The sequence below is a fragment of the Gorilla gorilla genome, chromosome 18 (genome assembly GCF_029281585.2).
Source record: "Gorilla gorilla gorilla isolate KB3781 chromosome 18, NHGRI_mGorGor1-v2.1_pri, whole genome shotgun sequence".
Classification (NCBI taxonomy): Eukaryota; Metazoa; Chordata; class Mammalia; order Primates; family Hominidae; genus Gorilla; species Gorilla gorilla.
The window spans coordinates 3,837,892-3,857,597 of record NC_073242.2 but is presented as its reverse complement, the minus strand read 5'-3'; the positions used below and the strand labels follow the sequence as shown (position 1 = coordinate 3,857,597).

At 48.1% G+C, this 19,706-nt stretch overlaps 3 protein-coding genes across 15 annotated transcripts in view; 1 reads left to right on the top strand and 2 right to left on the bottom strand.

Annotated features, from left to right (window-relative positions):
• FAM234A (family with sequence similarity 234 member A) overlaps positions 1 to 1,049 on the bottom strand; it is a 32,804-nt gene extending 31,755 nt beyond the window's left edge. For 6 of the 10 annotated variants that reach the window (XM_063699837.1, XM_055364721.2, XM_055364722.2 and 3 more), the window contains exon 1: positions 258 to 344. The gene's annotated coding sequence lies outside the window, so the exon portion shown is untranslated. Of the gene's footprint in view, positions 1 to 257 lie in introns of all 10 variants that reach the window. The other 4 variants (XM_019011656.4, XM_055364718.2, XM_055364724.2 and 1 more) reach the window with 4 other exon arrangements.
• LUC7L (LUC7 like) overlaps positions 1 to 19,706 on the top strand; it is a 45,525-nt gene that overhangs the window by 126 nt on the left and 25,693 nt on the right. Inside the window, exons 2-5 of one of the 4 annotated variants that reach the window (XM_019011654.4) lie at positions 6,446 to 6,665; positions 7,542 to 7,611; positions 8,604 to 8,698; positions 15,159 to 15,257. In XM_019011654.4, coding sequence (XP_018867199.1) covers positions 15,162 to 15,257 — 96 coding nt within the window. In that variant the 5' untranslated portion in view covers positions 6,446 to 6,665; positions 7,542 to 7,611; positions 8,604 to 8,698; positions 15,159 to 15,161. Of the gene's footprint in view, positions 1 to 6,445; positions 6,666 to 6,687; positions 7,244 to 7,541; positions 8,699 to 15,158; positions 15,258 to 19,706 lie in introns of those variants that run through there. The other 3 variants (XM_063699849.1, XM_004056866.5, XM_063699848.1) reach the window with 3 other exon arrangements.
• LOC129527464 (renal cancer differentiation gene 1 protein-like) lies at positions 4,417 to 4,868 on the bottom strand. Its single transcript, XM_063699850.1, has one exon. The coding sequence runs from the start codon at positions 4,799 to 4,801 to the stop codon at positions 4,460 to 4,462; it is 342 nt and encodes a 113-aa protein (XP_063555920.1). The 5' UTR covers positions 4,802 to 4,868; the 3' UTR covers positions 4,417 to 4,459.

The following is a 19,706-nucleotide window of genomic DNA, read 5'->3' as shown; positions in this document are numbered from 1 at the left end:
GCTGCGGCAATGGGGGAAACCCGAAAGAATCAGCCTCCAGAGGCGCTGCTGCCGACCCGCTGAGGGACTTGGGGCCCCGCCGCAGCCTCCCGGCCCGCACCCGACTCGGGAAGGCGGAGGAGCTAGGGGGCAGCACGGCGGGGTCCTCCAGGGGCCGAGGGACTGGGGAACCTGGGGGCCGGGGGTCCCAGAGCGAAGGGGCGGCCTGCGGCGCCCCTGCGGCGTGCACGCGCGAGTACGAGGCCGCGCTCACTCACCTGCCGCCGCGCCCTCTCACCCGCCCGCGCCGCTGGCCCCGCCCCCTTGCGTCACTTCCGACCAGCCGGGCGGGCGGGGCCGGAAATGCGCGGGCTCCGACCCCGCCCCACCGCCATGCTTCGGTTGCTTGGCAACGGGGATCTTGGGCGCTGCCTCCGCCGGGAACCTGGCCGTGTCCTGTTTGTCGCTGTCGCAATGGATGCTGAACGTCCTCGACCCTCTTCGTTCCCGTCCCCCCTCCGTCCTCGCTCCTCTCCGTCCTCTTTCCCCTCCTTCCCTGCGTCCTCGCTGCGTCCTCGCTCCCCTCCGCGTCCTCGCTCCCCTCCGCGTCCTCCCTCCCCTCCTCGTCCTCTCCCGACCTTGTCCTCTTCCCGCCTTCTTTCTTGACGTCGACCCCCGATCTCCGTCCTCGCCCCCACCTCCGGGTGCTCCCCCCAGTGTTTCTCCTCTTTGACCACGAGGAGAATTGCTGGCACTGGGGATGCGAGTTTTCGGCCTTGAAATACTGTGCCAGGGCCGGGGGGCGGCGGCTCACGCCTGTAATCCCAGCACTTTGGGAGGCCGAGGCGGGCGGATCACGAGGTCAAGAGATCGAGACCATCCTGGCCAACACGGTGAAACCTCGTCTCTACTAAAAATACAAAAAATTAGCCGGGCGCGGTGGCGTGCGCCTGTAGTCCCAGCTGCTGGGGAGGCTGAGGCAGGAGAATGGCGTGAACCCAGGAGGCGGAGGTTGCAGTGACCTGAGATCATGCCACTACACTCCAGCCTAGGCGACAGAGCAAAACTCCGTCTCAAAAGAAAAAAAAAAATTACTCTAGGCCAGGCATGGTGACTCATACCTGTAATCCCAGCACTTTGGGAGGCCAAGGCAGGAGGAGGATTGCTTGACCTCAGAAATTTGAGACCAGCGTGGGCTACATAGTGAGACTCCCATCTCTATTTATTTAAAAAAATTATTTTTGGCTGGGCACAGTGGCTCATGCCTGTAATCCCAGCACTTTGGGAGGCCAAGGCGGGTGGAGCGCGAGGTCAAGAGATCCAGACCAGCCTGGCCAGCATGGTGAAACCCCGTCTCTACTAAAAATACAAAACTTAGCTGGGCGTGGTGGTGCATGCGTGTAGCCCCAGCTACTCAGGAGGCTGAGGCAGGAGAATCACTTGAACCCAGGAGGTGGAGGTTGCAGTGAGCCAAGATCGCGCCACTGCATTCCAGCCTGGGCAACAGAGCGAGACTCCATCTCCAAAAAAAAAAAGAAAGAAAAAAAAAAGGCCGGGCGCGGTGGCTCAAGCCTGTAATCCCAGCACTTTGGGAGGCCGAGGCGGGCGGATTACAAAGTCAGGAGATCGAGACCATCCTGGCTAACACTGTGAAACCCCGTCTCTACTAAAAATACAAAAAATTAGCCAGGCGTGGTGGCGGGCGCCTGTAGTCCCAGCTACTCAGGAGGCTGAGGCAGGAGAATGGCGTGAACCCAGGAGGCGGAGGTTGCAGTGAGCCGAGACTGCGCCACTGCACTCCAGCCTGGGCAACAGACCCAGACCGTGTCTCAAAAAACAAAAAAAAAAAAGGCTAGGGGCTCATGCCTGTAATCCCAGCACTTTGGGAGGCCGAGGCAGGTGGATCACCTGAGGTCGGGAGTTCAAGACCAGCCTGACCAACATGTATAGACCCAGTCTCTACTAAAAATCCAAAATTAGCTGGACTTGGTGGCGCGTGCTTGTAATCATAGCTACTCAGGAGGCTGAGGCAGGAGAGTTGCTTCAACCTGGGAGGCAGAGTTTGCGGTGAACTGAGATCTTGCCATTGCACTCCAGCCTGGGCAACTAGAGTGAAACTCTGTCTCAAAAAAAAAAAAAAAAAAGGATGGGGTCTCCCTCTGTCCCTCAGGCTCAAGTGCAGTGGCGGGATCACAGCTTACTGCAACCTCTGCTTCCCAGGCACAAGTGATCTTCAAACCTCAGCCTCCGGAGTAGCTAGGACTACAGCTGTAAGCCACCATGCCCAGCTAATTTTTTTACTTTCTTGTAGAGATGGGGTTTTGCCATATTACCCAGGCTGGTCTTGAACTCCTGGACTCAAGTCATCTCCTGCTTTGGCCTCCCAAAGTGCTGGGATTTCAAGCATGAGCCACTGTGCCTGGCAGTTGTCTGATTTCTAATAACTGTGGCAGTTTGGTAGGCGCGTAATTCAGATGATTTAATTGCTTTGTTCAAATGGCCAATTGGAAGCAAAGTCATGCCTTAAAACATTATTTAAAACTTGTCAGCCGGGCACAGTGGCTTATGCCTATAATCCCAGCACTTTGGGAGGCCGAGGCGGGCGGATCTCAAGGTCAGGAAATCTAGACCATCCTGGCTAACACTGTGAAACCCCGTCTCTATTAAAAATACAAGAAAATTAGCCAGGCGTGGTGGCGGGCGCCTGTAGTCCCAGCTACTTGGGAGGCTGAGGCAGGAGAATGGTGTGAACCTCGGAGGCGGAGCTTGCAGTGAGCTGAGATCGCGCCTCTGCACTCCAGCCTGGGCGACAGAGTGAGACTCTGTCTCAAAATAAATGAAAACAAAACTTGTCTAACCGTGTCTGGACTTTTGATGCTTCTAGCCCATGAACAGTCTTTGTTGTATTCTTAGAGTAAGTCTTTTTTTCCCCCTTCCAGGGCAGCAATCATATTAAATTATCATTTGTGAAATGATTTTTTTAAATTCAAATTTTATTTTTTAATTAATTAATTTAATTTTTTTGAGGTGGAGTGTCAAAATAGACCACTCCCGGCCTGTTTTTGAGATGGAGTCTCCCTCTGTTTGCCCAGGCTGGAGTGCAGCAGCACAATCTTGGCTCACGACAACCTCCGCTTCCTGGGTTCAAGTGATTCTCCTGCCTCAGCCTCCTGAGTAGCTGGGACTACAGGTGTGTGCCACCACACCAGGCTAGTTTTTTTGTATTTTTAATAGAGACAGGATTTCACCATGTTGGCCAGGCTGGTCTTGAACTCCTGACCTTGTGATCCACCCACCTCGGCCTCCCAAAGTGTTGGGATTACAGGCGTGAGCCACCGTGATCGGCCTTTTTTTTTTGGTGGGGGGAGAGGGAATTTTGCTTTTGTTGCCCAGGCTGGAGTGCAACGATGCAGTCTCGGCTCACCGCAACCTCTGCCTCCCAGGTTCAAGCAATTCTCCTCCCTCAGCCTCACGAGTAGCTGGGATTACAGGCATGCGTCACCACGCCTGGCTAATTTTGTATTTTTAGTAGAGATGGGGTTTCTCCATGTTGGTCAGTCTGGCCTCAAACTCCTGACCTCAGGTGATCCGCCTGCCTCAGCCTCCCAAAGTGCTGGGATTACAGGCATGAGCCACTGCCCCCAGCCTGGCATGTTTTTTAAGTTTTAATTTCATTTTTGAGACAGGGTCTCGTTCTTTTTTTTTTTTTTTTGGCCTCCCAAAGTGCTGGGATCACAGGTGTGAGCCACCGTGCCTGGCCAAGACAGGGTCTCGTTCTTTTGCCCAGGCTGCCATGCAGTGGTATGATCACAGCTTACTGCAACCTCAACCACCCAGGCTCAGTGCATCCTCCAACCTCAGCTTCCTGAGTGGCTGGGACTAAAGGCACATGCCACCACACCCGGCCTATATTTATTTATTTATTTATTTATTTATTTATTTTTATGTTTGTTAACTCTTGTATTCAACCAACAGTGAGTGTTGTGTGACCCTGTTTTAGGTGCTGGGGATACAGAATGAAGCACAATCATTAGCTGTAGACAACGTAGCCTAATGGAGCTGGATCCACCACTGGCAACCTTAAAGTTACCTCCCTTGGTCCTTAAGATGAAATGCAACTTCAAACTCTGCCATGCTTAGCATCTTGTTGCAAAACAAATAATGGTCCACCTAGTTTGCTATTGGTAGCCCTGTGGCTCTATTAATATTAACCATCTATTGATGAAGTTAACTTTCATAAAGGATTCTACGAAGGTTCAGAGGCATAAAGTATTTAAGGACAAACAAGTACTGGTCAGCAACAAAAATAGCATCAGTATTCTGCTTTCAGAAAAGCCAAGAAAACCAATAAAAAATTCATTCTGAGTATATACAGAACTGCTGGACAGAGGTCATCCTATACGTGTGGTACACGTACAAATATGACATAAGAAGAAGTATGAATTATTGCAGTCATTATTAAACAACGAAGTATGCCAAATTAGTCATCAGGTTTCAAAGAATCATAGCCTTCTTTCAATAGGTCCCGCCACGTTTTAAGGAAACGTGCCTTTTCTGTACATTTGAAGGCAAGTTCTTCCACTTGAGCTGATACTGCAGATGTGGCTTCAAGAAGTTTGGTTAATGAAAAGGCTGCGTCTCCGATCTGCAGCTCCACTTCCTCCAGCGGGTACACCGTTCGGCCGCTGCTCCTGCTCGGAACTGGCCAGCCCAAACTCACTGGGCTGCCAGGGGAAGATGCTGCAGAGGCGTCTGAAGAGGAGGGAGAAGAAGGAGGCAGCGGGGGCGGCAAAGAAACCCGCAACTTCTCAGGGTCGGCCATGGGGAAGGGCTGGGACCGCGGAATCCGACCCGAGCAGCCCAACCGACACCCTATTTATTTATTTTAAATAGAGAGCAGGGGCCTGGCGTTCTGGCTCACAGCTGTACTCCCAGGACTTTGGGAGGCTGAGGTGGGCGGATCACCTGAGGTTAGGAGTTTAAGACCAGCCTGGCCAACATGGCGAAACCCCGTCTCTGCAAAAGTACAAAAAAAAAGTTAGTCGGGCATGATGGCGGGTGCCTGTAATCCCAGCTACTGGGGAGACTGAGGCAGGAGAATCGCTTGAACCCAGGAGTCAGAGGATGCAGGAAGCCGAGATCGCGCCACTGCACTCCAGGCTGGGCGACAGAGGGAGACTCCGTCTCAAAAATAAATAAAATACGGCAGGGCGCGGTGGCTCACGCCTGTAATCTCAGCACTTTGGGAGGCCGAGGCAGGCAGATCACAAGGTCAGAAGTTCAAGACCAGCCTGGCCAATAAGGTACAACACCGTGTCTACCGAAAATACAAAAATCAGCTGGGCATGGAGGCTGACACCTGTGGTCCCAGCTACTTGAGGTCAAGACTTTGAGACCAGCCTGGCCAGCATGGTGAAACCCCGTCTCTACTTAACATTCAAAAATTAGCCGGAGGGGGTGGCGGGCGCCTGAAATTCCAGCTACTGGGGAGACTGAGGCAGGAGAATCGCTTCAACCCGGGAGGCGGAGCTTACAGTGAGCCGAGATCGCGCCACAGCATTCCAGCCTGGGTGACAGAGCAAGACTCCGTCTCAAAAAAAAAAAAAATAAACAAATAAAAAATAAAGACCGGGCGTGGTGGCTCATGCCTGTAATCCCAGCACTTTGGGAGGTTGAGGCAGGAGAATCGTTTGAACCCAGGAGGCGGAGGTTGCGGAGAGCCAAGATCCCGCCATTGCACTCTAGCCTGGGCGAAACTCCGTCTCAAAAATAAATAAATAAATAATAGAGGTTTAATATAATAGAAGTATATGCCAGACTATGCACACATAAGTGCATGCTATAATTCTATTATCACATAAAGTAATTGCTTACATATGCCTTTTTTTTAGTCCCTGGGACAGTAGACCATGAGCTCACAGAAGGACGACCACGAGGTTGTAATCACAGAACCTAATATTAATGCCATGACTGATGGCCAAACGTGGTGGTTCACACCAGTAATCCCAATACTTTGTCGGGCTGAGGCGGGAGGATAAGGAGCCGGGGAGGTCGAGGCTGCAGTGAGCGGTAATCACGCCACTGCATTCCAGCCTGGGCGACGGAGCAAGACCCTCGCTCTAAATAAATAAATAAATAAAATTCCATGCTTTATTTAACTTTCACAAAAATCATGAGGGGCACCTTTAGAACCCTCATTTCACAGATTTAAAAAAACGAGCGTCGAGGAGGTAAATAATATGCTCACGGTTTCATGGCTAGCTTAGAAAAAGCACGGATTTATCTTGTTTTTGATTGACTGTATTTCATTTTATTGTAGTTTACCCTCCGTAGAGACTCGTTTGAGGTCCTGGGGGTCTAGAGTAAAATCAGGGTTGGGATTTTGGTTCCGCCGTTGGACAACTTGCGACCACTCAGAGCCTCAGCTTCCCTAAGCACCCACCCCAGAAACTACATTTCCCAGCAGGGCGTGCGCCGGCGCCGTCGTACTTCCTCCCGGCGTCCCCCGCGGCGGGAAAGAGTCGAGTGGGCTCGAGGCCGACGCGACCATCGTTTGTCGACGCCGCTGCCACCGCCTGCCTGAGAGAAGCCGTCGCGGCCGACCCCGTCGCCTCCGCCGGCTACCATGTCCGCCCAGGCGCAGATGCGGGCCCTGCTGGACCAGCTCATGGGCACGGCTCGGGACGGTGAGTCAGAGCGGCCAACCAGGCGAGGGTCTGGGGTGGGAGTGAGGCGAGGCCGCCGGGCGGCCTGAGGCGGGGGCCGCGATCGTCTGCGCCTGCGCCTGCGCGGGGCATCGCTCCTCCTCCCCCGCGCGCCGACCGCAGGCGCCGGGCCTTTGTCTAAGCCGGTTCGTCTCTGAGGCGGCCGTGGGTCCAGGTCGGGCTCCTCTCTCGGAGTCTGCGCCATGGATGGGGCTTCAGCCTCCATCCTATGTACCGTCCTGCTACTTCCTCCCCGGCGGGCGCCGCGGCTCCGTGCCCCTCCGCGAACTGTGGAGTCGGCGGAGGGCTGGAATCAGCGTGGGCTCCAGGTCGCTGGCAGCCGGGTGGCAGAACTCTTCCGAGGCTCCTTGGGAAGAAGCTACACCCGAAGGAGCCGGATGGGCCTCGAAACCCTGGCCCGCTCTGGTTCTGTACCATTGCAAGGGGAGCCGTAAACTGAGCTTTTCTAACGTGGGTTTCTGCCGAGTACTTTTCCAGCTGCCCCCTTCCCCCCAGCACACAGGAGAGCCTCTGTGTAGCCAGCGCTTGACAGTCGTTAGGTAGGTTGTACTGTGTAGGGAGGAGCTCAAGATCATGATGGTTGTCACAGGAGAAAGCGGTTGCATCTTTGCACAACTATATACCTGCTGTGGTTTGTGTTTTCTTTTCTGCTGAGTAATGAAGTTGTAAGTTCACACTGGCACATTCTCAGGGCTGTGCGGATTATTTGCACTTTATTTCATAGGTGAATAAGTGCTTTTTAGCTTTCTTTGTATATTGAGTTGCTTTTGAATTGCTTCCCATATTTTTATTTCATACAAACTGAACAATTGTGGCCCCTCTATTTTATTTATAAAGGTTCAGTGTATCTTTGCCTGCCTACATCAATCTGCAAGGGAGTTGCAGAAAGCCTCATGTTCATCGAGCCGTGAGTCACAACCAATTTCTAAGCTGTTATAACAAAAAAGTGTTTGCTTTTTTTCACAAGTAACTTTAAAAGTGTAGTTTAGAAAGAAAACATTTTCAATAAAAAGACACTACATTAATCCTGGATGCTTGCAAATCCTAAAATATATTCCTCTAGCGTTGCACAGCTCTGTGTTGTATACACAGACTAGCTTTAAAATTTGTCACATACCACTTTACCTTTACTTTTATGTATCATTCCCCCGACTTCCTTACTGCAGGTGTGGGCAAGAAAACTTTTCCTTTAACACTTTTCAACAGCGGGCATAAAATTCTGCAGCTGAGGTCTTGAAGAATGCAGATGGGTACAGTATGTGTTGGAGCTCACAGTGTGTATTGACTAACCTAGTTCCTTTTTTGCTTTTTTTGGTATTGTCTTGTTAAAAGTGACTCCCAGGTAGCAACTCTCTTTTTTAAGGGTGGGAACGAAAGGGACGTAGGAAGAATAGATCTAGATTATTTAACAGTCTTCGATAGAGTCTGAAAGCTTTCTTCTTCATTCAGTTTTGGGCAAAATACTGCCTCTGCATTTGTTCATAACAAAAAGATTAGATTAATAAGTAGCTTTTGTTGGTGGAAATTACCAGCTCTATAAGTCACCCTTGGTGGTTCATGGACCTCTGATTAGCTTGGGTTTTGCAGTCTCATTGCCACATGTATATGTGGAGCCAATGGCCTTTTGGTGCTCAGCTGTTTACGTCTGACTCCTTGACTTCTTTGGTACAATGATGGAGTCAGATCTCATTAAGTGTGATTCTCCATGATATAACTAGCCTCAAAAAAATGTGTATTCCACTCCAGTTGTAAATATCTTTAGATCAGCTTTTCATTGTATTTGATGGGGAGAACACAGAAATGATAGTCTGCAAATCATCCAGGTGAATTGTTATACTAGTTTTTTTTTGTGGTTAATGTGATAATATTGTCTTATTTAAAACCACAAATGAATTTCAGGAGACGAAACCAGACAGAGGGTCAAGTTTACAGATGACCGTGTCTGCAAGAGTCACCTTCTGGACTGCTGCCCCCATGACATCCTGGCTGGGACGGTAGGTGCATTTTGGGGGACCTCATGGAACACTCTGACATGAGTGCTGTATAGGCAGTGACGGATTTTCTATGTTGAATTTTCTTTTAACTTAAGTCTCTTTTTCTCTAAGTGGCTGAATTACGGCAGGTGTTCCTCCACTTGTATGTATGTTTGCATGCATGCATGCGATGGAGTCTCACTCTGTGTTGCCCAGGCTGAAGTGCAATGGTGTGATCACAGCTCACTGCAGCCTCGAACTCCTGGGCTCCAGCGATCCTACCACCTCAGCCTCTTGAGCAGCTGGTACTACAGGCATGAGCCACTGCTCTTTTCTCAATCCTCCACTCTTTAACAGGCAGAAATCCCTGATGCCCTTAAAATGATAGATTCTATTCATTTGGTAGGATTTTATATTATGGAACAAATTTCACTGTTGTAAAATTCTGTCTGTAAAGTTACCAGATTTTTTTGTAAAGTCATTTATACTGAGATATTCACAACTAAATAGGGCAAGTATTCTAATTTGGCTGTAGCAAAAAATATGCTTTAGGTCAGCCTGAAGTTCTTTGAAGATTCTGTGTGGGTTTGTTTGACCTCAAGTTGGTTGTGTGGAAAACTTTTGATCTAGCAAGGTACATTTTCTTCCCCCAGTTTTTTGGTTTTTAAAAATCAGTTGAGGATACATTGATTTCGTAGTTTTGTGTTGTGCCACCCTTTCAAGAAATCAACATGCTGTCTAATGAATATAGAACCCTACAATTTTAAGTTCACTTCAGATGAACAAAACAGATAAACGCTAGCTTTGTATAATGTGCATTTATTCGAAGTAGAATTTGAAAAGACTGAATAGTGGAAGGTTATCTGTGGTGATTACGCCACTGAGAGAAAAGGAGTCCTGTAGAGACCACCCCCATTTTAAGGTTTCACAGCTACCTCACGGAGGTTAAAAACTATCCTCTCATTTTAAGGATGAAATGTGCATATGTTAAAGGAAGTTTTCTTCATGATGAATCATTGCTTATATTAGGGAGGAGCACCTTCTGGAAAACCGCTCTGATGTATTAAAACTTCTCAAGCTGACTTTTCTGACAGCAAATGCGAAATGAATGCCAAACCTTTGTGTTCCTTGGGGTGTTGTCTGCTGTTTGGCCTGGGATGGGAAAACGTTACTGTTTGCTGCAGATTGTTGTGGGTACCGAGGTCAATACAGATTAATGATTTCAACTCGTCAAAGGAAGTTTCACTGTAGGGTATTTTCATAGGATGCACAACTTGGAATTCTTGATAAACCCATAGTGAAGGAAGTCAGAGGGAGCAGATAGATGTGCACTCTCGGGAAGATTTCAACCATGCTTTCCTTGGCCAGACCCTGTGTAGCATAGCTGCAGAATACTGGTGAGAAAAATAATCTGAATGAGAGTATTTCTTTTCTTTTCTTTTTTTTTTTTGGAGACAGAATTTCAGGCCAGGTGCGGTGGCTCACGCCTGTAATCCCAGTACTTTGGGAGGCCAAGGCGGGTGGATCACCTGAGGTTGGGAGTTCGCGACCAGCCTGACCAACATAGATAAACCCCGTCTCTATTAAAATACAAAATTAGCCGGGTGTGGTGGCGCATGCCTGTAATCCCAGCTACTCGGGAGACTGAGGCAGGAGAATTGATTGAACCCGCGAGGCAGAGGTTGTGGTGAGCCGAGATCGAGCCATTGCACTCCAGCCTGGGCAACAAGAGCAAAACTCCATCTCAAAAAAAAAAAAAAAAAAAGAGATGGAGTTTCATTCTTGTTGCCCAGGCTGGAGTGCAGTGACATGATCGTGGCTCACCGCAACCTCTGCCTCCCAGGTTCAAGCCATTCTCTTGCCTCAGCCTCCCGAGTGGCTGGGATTACAGGCATGCACCACCTCGCCCGTCTAACTTTTGTATTTTCAGTAGAGATGGGGTTTCACCATGTTGACCAGGCAAGTCTGGAACTCCTGACCTCGTGATCCACCCACCTTGGCCTCCCAAAGTGCTGAGATTGCAGGCATGAGACACTGCCTCCCGGCCAGAACTGTGTTTTCTGAAGGTTCCGGAAACTTTGATGCCCTTCCTGGTCAGTAGTGTTAGACCAGTAGAAGGTACAGAAGAGAACACAGGTTGTGGAGTAAAAAACGCCAGACACACTGGATTTAGCAGCCATGTGGAATATTGTGGAAGGACTCAGTGAATGTGATATTTCAGCTCTGCTTGATGTTGGGCATCCGGGGGAATGGCCAGTAGTATTTTTCCCTGCCTCCTTGGCAAAGCTGAAAAGCTACATCCAAAGAGGGTAATCATAGAACCCAAGCCTATCCTCAGTGTGCTTAAGCAGGGACTGTTTTGGGAGCTCTCACATTGAAAAGTAAGTGCTGAATTTTGCTTCATGTGAGGTTTTTTTTTTTTAGACGGAGTCTCACTCTGTTGCCCAGGCTGGAGTGCATGGTGCTATCTGCTCACTGCAACCTCTGTCTCCTGGGTTCAAGCAACTCTCCTGCCTCAGCCTCCCGAGTAGCTGGGATTATAGGCGCCCGCCACCATGCCGGGCTAATTTTTTTGTATTTTTAGTAGAGATGGGGTTTCATCATGTTGGCCAGGCTGGTCTCAAACTCCTCACTTCAGGTGATCCGCCCACCTCTGCCTCCCAAAGTGCTGGGATTACAGGCATGAGCCACCGCGCCCGGCCTCATGAGGTTTTCTTTTTTTTTTATTTTGAGACTGAGTTTCGCTCTTGTTGCCCAGGCTGGAGGGTAATGGCTCCATCTCAGCTCACTGCAAGCTCCGCCTCCCGGGCTCAAGCAATTCTCCTGCCTCAGCCTCCCGAGTAGCTGGGATTACAAACGTGCGCTACCACACCCGGCTAATTTTTGTATTTTTAGTAGAGATGGGATTTCACCACGTTGGCCAGGCTGGTCACGAACTTCTGACCTAAGGTGATCCGCCCTCCTCGGCCTCCCAAAGTGCTGGGATTACAGGCATAAGCCACTGCGCACGGCCTCATGAGATTTTCTAATGTCATATCTTTCTTGACAGTTGAGGTATTTATAATGGAAATCAATTTGCACTTAATACTTTGTTGTACTTAAGGTTTTAGGGTCTACTTCCTTTGGTAGTAGTTTTTTCTTTGAACAACAAAGCCTTGATTAGTTTAAAGCATTTTTTCTGATAGCTACCATTCATTTTTCAGCTACAATGCTTAGTTTGTGGAAACTATGTATTTTAAAGGACAACACCCACAACTTAGAAGAGTGAATGAGGCCAGGTGCGGTGGCTCATACCTGTAATCCCAGCACTTCGGGAGGAGGAGGAGGCGGGTGGATCACTTGAGGTCAGGAGTTTGAGACCAGCCTGGCCAACATGATGAAAACCTGTCTCTACTAAAAATACAAAAAAATTAGCCGGGCGTGGTGGTGTGCCCTTGTAGTCCCAGCTATTCGGGAGGCTGAGGCAGGAGGATTACTTGAATCTGGGAGGCAGAGGTTGCAGTGAGCTGAGATCGTGCCACTGCACTCCAGCCTGGGCGACAGAGTGAGACTCCGCCTCAAAAAAAAAGAAAAAACAGAGTGAATGAAGTAAAAGTTGTCAGATTTTCAGTGACAGTGATTTTAAGTGCAAATTTGGCTTCTAGAACCACTACTGTCCTATCTCTGGGTCTTCTATGTAACCGACCATAACGTGAGTCCCATCTGACTTCAGAGTAAGAATGATAAAGGAGAAGAGTCAATCTTTTGTCAAAATAAACATCACCATACAAGGCAGACCCGTTGTCTGCCGCCTCCATATTAGCTTTATTATTGATGATACTGAGGGATGTTTTGTTAGTGAGTATGCCACGTGCTTTTTTTATTTATTATTTTATTTTATTTTATTTTTTTGAGACGGAGTCTCGCTCTGTCGCTCAGGCTGGAGTGCAGTGGTGCGATCTTTACTCATTGCAAGCTCTGCCTCTCTGATTCATGCCATTCTCCTTCCTCAGCCTCCCGAGTAGCTGGGACTACAGGCGCCCAGCTAATTTTTTTTTGTATTTTTAGTAGAGAAGGGGTTTCACAGTGTTGGCTAGGATGGTCTTGATCTCCTGACCTCGTGATCCGCCCGCCTCGGCCTCCTAAAGTGCTGGGATTACAGGAGTGAGCCACCGTGCCCAGCCTAGCATGCTACATGCTTTCTATGAGACTGCATCCCAAGAGTCAGACATGCAAGCCTATTTTTTTTCCCCCTCAAGATGGATTAAAGGTTTAAAGCCTTCCTTTCTTTTTTTTTTTTTTTTTAAAGACGGGGTCTCTTTAAAAAGCTGGGCGAGGTGGCTCACGCTTGTAATCCCAGCACTTTGAGAGGCCAAGGTGGGCAGATCACCTGAGGTCAGCAGTTTGAGACCAGCCTGACCAACATGGAGAAACCCCATCTCTACTGAAAATACAAAATTAGCTGGGCGTGGTGGCACATGTCTGTAATCCCAGCTCCTTGGGAGGCTGAGGCAGGAGAATCGCTTGAACCTGGGAGGCGGAGGTTGCGGTGAGCCGAGATTGCACTCCAGTCTGGGCAACAAGAGCGAAACTCCATCTCAAAAAAAAAAAAAAAAAAAATTAAAAAGACAGGGGTCTCTGTTGCTCAGACTGGAGTGCAGTGGCTCAGTCACAGCTCACTTGAAGCCTTGACCTCCTAGGCTCAAGCGATCCCCTCCCCTCAGCCTCCCAAGTGGCTGGGACTACAGGCACATAACACCACACCTAGCTAATTGTTAATTTTTTCATAAAGACAGGGTCTTGCTATGTTGCCCAGGCTGGTCTCAAACTCCTGGGCTCAAGTGATCCTCCCATCTTGCCCTCCCAAAGGTGTTGGGATTACAGACATGTGCCACTGCAACTGGTACTAACGTCTTTTTTTTTTTTTTTCTGGTTATGTAGACATGTTCTTTTGTCCTACTGGGGGTGTCTCGTAGTTGGGATGTTGGGTTTTGTTAACATGCACTCTATAACTTGACACCATGATCCTCAGCACACAAACCTCCCTGTTGCTGTGTAGATGGCGAGAGGCAGAAGGTGTCTGCATAGTCCTATACTTAGGATTTAGATTAAAATCATACACTGTTTTCTAATTGTACTGCATATGGTACACATAATAGCACATCATGCTGTTCTTACTGACAACATAAATCATTTTGTTTTAGTAATGGAACGTTTTGCTTGTCAAATGGAGGAACTGAGTGGGACAATTATCTGTCCTCACTTGGATGTCCAGGGTCATTTCCCAGGCTAAGAAAATGTGTAGAGCATGTATTTGGCTATGAACCAGCCTGTTCTCCTTTATTCCCTTTGATACACAATTAGCTACACAAAGGCAAATGTTAGGTTGTGATGTAATTGCCAAAATCTAACTTCTGTCCGCTCTTTCCTCTTCCTCTGTCTCTGCATCTTAAGCATCGAGCATCTCAAGTAGTCAAGACTGCAAGACAATGCCTAGAAATTTGTTGCAGTGAGACTGTTTTCTGGCCCTTTCCTTTTTTTTTTCCCCCTTTTTTGAGACAGAGTCTCACTTTATCACCTAGGCTGGAGTGCAGTGGCACAGTCTTGGCTCACTGCAAACTCCACCTCCTGGGTTCAAGCGATTCTTGTGTCTCAGCTCCCCAAGTAGCTGGGATTACAGGTGCCCTGCCACCACACCTGACTAATTTTTGTAGTTTTAGAGGAGACTGGGTTTTATCATGTTGGGCAGGCTGGCCTTGAACTCCTGACCTCAAGTGATCCGCCTGCCTCACCCTCCCAAAGTGCTGGGATTACAGGCGTGAGCCACCACGCCCAGCCCTGGCCGTTTCCTATCCCTGCCACCCCACATGCTGCCATTTACTGAATCCTTGGACTGATGCACAAATAAAACTGGGCCGGGCTCCGTGGCTCACACCTGTAATGCCAGCGCTTTGGGGGGCCAAGGTGGGTGTATCACTTGAGGTCAGAAGTTCAAGACCAGCCTGGCCAACGTGGCGAAACCCTGTCCCTACTGAAAATACAAAAACAAAAAACAAACAAAAAAAAATTTAGCTGGGTGTGGTATCACGTGCCTGTAATCCCAGCTACTTGGGAGAATGAGGCAGGAGAATTGCCTGAACCCGGGAGGCGGAGGTTACAGTAAGTTGAGATCACGCCACTGTACTCCAGCCTGGGTGACAGGTGAGACTCCTTAAAAACTGGCAAAAGGCAATTAATTTAGTTGTGATGATTACAGTCCAGTTATCTCCGGGTCTAAAATAGAAACTTTATTAAATGCATCAGTTTCAAGTATCACGTGGTCACGATGGTAAAAGCGAAATGAGGCTTCTCAGCCGTATCTCCTGTCTTAATTTTCTGATTGCAGTGTCAGTGTTCCAAAAGTGATCATTTATGCTGGTGACAGTTGAAACACCAAGTCCCGTTGTGTGCTTTCCACAGTAGGTAGGCACTGAGGTCTGCGTTTTTTGTTTCTTTCCCACAGCGCATGGATTTAGGAGAATGTACCAAAATCCACGACTTGGCCCTCCGAGCAGATTATGAGATTGCAAGTAAAGAAAGAGACCTGTTTTTTGAATTGGATGTAAGTTTTATTTAATGTTGATTTATTCCTACTGCGAAGAACCCAATATTGAACTAACAAGAAAAATGTAACATACGTAAGTTATGAAGCAAAATAATAAAGTAGTTGCTTGTTATCCTGCCACTCAAGCTGAGAGCTAGAATACAGCCAGTACTGTTTATATCTTGTGTCCAACGTCCTGTCAGTGTCCTAAATGATGATATGTGTTATCTCATTTTGTTGCTTTTAAAAATTTTAATTACATTTTTATGAGTCCTTGAACAGTGTTTGTTTTTGCTTAGTTTTGAATGGTTTCATAGTGTAGAGTCTTTAAAGTTAGATTTTTTTGGTTCAGTATTATGTTTCTGTTTGCCCAGGTTGTTGCATATTGTTTTCATTGCTGCTTGAATAATTCTCAAACGATCTTTCCTTTCTTCATAGACATTTAGATTGATTCTAGTTTTGCTATTGCAGACAATATGAATATTTTTGCATAACTTCCTTGTCACGTGGATAAGGATTTATTTTGGGTATATTCCTAGGAGAGGGATTGCTGGTTTGTAGGAGATACCCGTATTTATCCTCGCAAGACAATTTTGTAATGTTGTCTTCTTGTTTCTATTTGGTAAAGTCCCATAGAAGTGTCTGCACACTCACCAACACTTTGTATTATCACACTATTTAATTTTTGCAGTTTAGTGGTTGTAAAATGGCATTTCTTTCTGATCTCAATTTGCGTTTTTTAGTATTCAGTAGTTGTGTTATTTTATCTACATTAGTAAATTCTTTTTTTTTTTTTTTTTGAGACGGAGTTTCACTCTTGTTGCTCAGGCTGGAGAGCAGTAGCGTGATCTTGGCTCACTGCAACCTACTCCTCCCAGGTTCAAGCAATTCTGCCTCAGCCTCCTGAGGAGCTGGGAATACAGGCATGAGCCGCCATGCCCGGCTGATTTTGTATTTTTAGTAGAGATGGTGTTTCTCCATGTTGATCAGGCTGGTCTCGAACTCTCGACCTCAGGTGATCTGCCTGCCTCAGCCTCCCAAAGTGCTGGGATTACAGGTGGAGCCACCGTGCCTAGCTTCTTTTTCTTTTTGATACAGAGTTTCACTCTGTTGCCCAGGCTGGAGTGCAGCAGCATGATTATAGCTGACTGTAAGTGGATTGCTGGGCTGAGGTGATCCTTCTTCCACAGTCTCCTAAATAGCTAGTACTACAGATGCACACGCCCATGTCTGGCTAATTATTTAATTTATTTTAATTTTTATTTATTTATTTATTTTGAGACAGAGTCTTGCTCTGTCGCCAGGCTAGAGTGCAGTGGCACCATCTTGGCTCATTGCAACCTCCGACTCCCTGGTTCAAGTGATTCTCCTGCCTCAGCCTCCCAAGTAGCTGGGATGACAGGCATGCGCCACCATGCCCAGCTCATTTTTGTATTTTTGGTAGAGACGGGGTTTTACCATGTTGGCCAGGCTGGTCTCGATCTCCTGACCTTGTGATCCGCCTGCCTCGGCCTCCCAAAGTGCTGGGATTACAGCTGTGAGCCACCGCGCCTGTCCTATTTATTTTTGAGACAGGGTCTTGTTCTGTCACCCAGGCTGGAGGGCAGTGGCGTGATGATGGCTTGCTGTAACCTTGACCTCTTCGTCTCAGTGATAGCCCTGCCTCGGATTCCTGAGTAGTTGCGGCTATAGGTGTGTGCCACCACACCCGGCCTTTTTTTTTTTTTTTTTAGACAGGGTTTTACTATGTTGCCCAGGCTGGTCTCAAACTTCTGCCCTCAAGTGATCCTGCCACCTTGGCCTCTCACAGGTATTGGGATTTCAGGTGTGAGCCACTGTGCCTGGCCAGTAAATTCATTTAGAGTAGCATTTTTCAGCTTTTTTTTGTTTTTGCCCCCAGTGGAGCCTTTTTAGACTCTTTTTTTCTGTTTTTTTTGAGACAGAGTCTCCCTCTGTTGCCCAAGCTGGAATGCATTGGCGCAATCTTGGCTCACTGCAACCTCCGCCTCCTGGGTTTAAGCGATTTTCCTGCCTCAGCCTCCCAAGTAGCTGAGATTACAAGTGCCCGCCACCACACCCAGCTAATTTTTGTATTTTTAGTAGAGATGTGGTTTCGCCATGTTGGCCAGGCTCATCTTGAACTCTTGACCTCAGGTGATCCACCCACCTCACTCTCCCAAAGTGCTGGGTTTACAGGCGTGATTACACCGTGCCTGGTAAGAATACATGATTTAAACTCACTCAATTTTAATTATTTTTTAATCCCTAATCATCCATCGCTAGTATGACCAGAGGTTAGTAGAGGGGTTTGATGCCATTTTGGTTCTTGAGTGAAGACCGGGAAGGAACTGAGCATGGGATGAGGGAGCCAGTGAAAAATATAAAACCCAAGGGAAAGGGTCCCTCCCCTTGCATTACAAGATGTCAATACATTTTACAGTAAATTCTTCCTTTTTTTTTGAGACGGAGTGTCACTGTTGTTGCCTCGGCTGGAGTGCCGTGGCATGATCTTAGCTCACTGTAACCTCTACCTCCTGGGTTCAAGCGATTCTCCTACCTCAGCCTCCTGAGTAGCTGGGATTACAGGTGCCTGCCACCATGCCTGGCTAATTTTTTTTTTTTTTGGAGATGTAGTTTTGCTCTTGTCACCCAGGCTGTAGTACAGTGGCATGATCTCGGCTCACTGCAACCTTCTTCTCTTCTCATGCCTCAGCCTCCCAAGTAGCTGTGATTACAGGCACCCGCCACCACGCCCAGCTAATTTTTATATTTTTAGTAGAGATGAGGTTTCACCATGTTGGTCAGGCTGGTCTCAAACTCCTGACCTCAGGTGATCCACCTGCCTTGGCCTCCCACAGTGTTGTGATTATAGGTGTGAGCCACTGCACCTGGCCTCGAGTAAATTCTGTTTATTTAAAAAAAAAATTTTTTTTTTTTTGAGACAGAGTCTCACTCTTGTTGCCCAGGCTGTAGTGCAGTGGTGTGATCTCGGCCCACTGCAACCTCCGCCTCCTGGTTTCCAGCGATTTTCCTGCCTCAGCCTCCTGAGTAGCTGGGATTACAGGTGCACATCGCTACGCCTGGCTGATTTTTGTATTTTTAGTAGAGACGGGGTTTTGTCATGTTGGCCAGGCTGGTCTCAAACTCCTGACCGCAAGTGATCCACCCGCCTTAGCCTCCCAGAGTGTTGAGATTACGGGCGTGAGCCACTGCACCCAGCCTATTTTAAAAATTTGTTGTGGCTACATAATAGGCGTATATATTTGGGGGGTATCTGAGATGTTTCATTTGATACAGGAATGCAATTCTCAATAAAGAATAAATTCTTGGACCGTGTGCAGTGGCTTACAGCTGTAATTCCAGCAATTTGGGAGGCTGAGGTGGGTGGATCACCTGAGGTCGGGAGTTCAAGACTAGCCTGGCCAACATGGTGAAACGCTGCCTCTTCTAAAAATACAAAACTTAGCTGGGCATGGTGGTGCTGTCCTCTAATCCCAACTACTCGGGAGACTGAGGCAAGAGAATGGCTTGAACCCGGGTGGTGAAGGTTGCAGTGTGCTGAGATCACACCATTGCACTTTATTCTGCTTGGGTGACAGAGCGAAACTCTGTCTCAAAAAAAAAATTCTATTTAAAATAGTAGCCTTGGCCAGGCATGTGGTGGCTCATGCCTGTAATCTCAACACTTTGGGAGGCTGAGGCAGGAGGATTGCTTGAGCCCGGGAGTTCGAGACCAGCCTGGGCAACATGGGGAAACCCCGTCTCTACAAAAAAATGCCAGAGTTAGCCAGGCGTGGTGGCATGTGCCTTGAGAGAGTGGGTTAGAGAGCTAGAACAGGTCAGAGACCTTTTTGTCCTATGTGAAAATGTACAATATACAAGAGTTACTCCCTGAAAACTACCCGCATCTCCCACTCCCTAAAAGTCATTTTTGACCTTACAGGGGGCTCATATTAAAATATTTAGGTCAGGCGAGGTGGCTTATGCCTGTAATCTCAGCACTTTGGGAGGCCGAGGCGGGCAGATCACGAGGTCAGGAGTTCAACACCAGCCTGGCCAAATAGTACAACACCGTGTCTACCGAAAAGACAAAAATCATCCGGTCATGGTGGTGGGCACCTGTAGTCCCAGCTACTTGGGAAGCTGAGGCAGGAGAATCGCTTGAACCCAGGAGGCGGAGGTTTCAATGAGCCGACATTGCGCCACTGCACTCCAGCCTGGACAACCGAGCGAGACTCCGTCTCAAAAAAAAAAAAAAACAAAACAACTATTTGATAACCAGTGTTTATAAGCATGTGGAGAAGAAAAAGGGCCTCCTCCCTCAAAGAATTAGAGTAAACCAGGGCCGGGCGCTGTGGCTCACACCTCTTATCCAAGCACTTTGGGAGGCTGAGGCGGGCAGATCACCTGAGGTCGGGAGTTCGAGACCTGCCTGACCATCATGGAGAAACCCCCATCTCTACTAAA

Coding starts and splice junctions, on each gene's coding strand:
- LOC129527464 (XM_063699850.1), bottom strand. CDS start 4,801: ATGGCCGACCCTGAGAAGTTGCGGGTTTCTTTGCCGCCCCCGCTGCCT.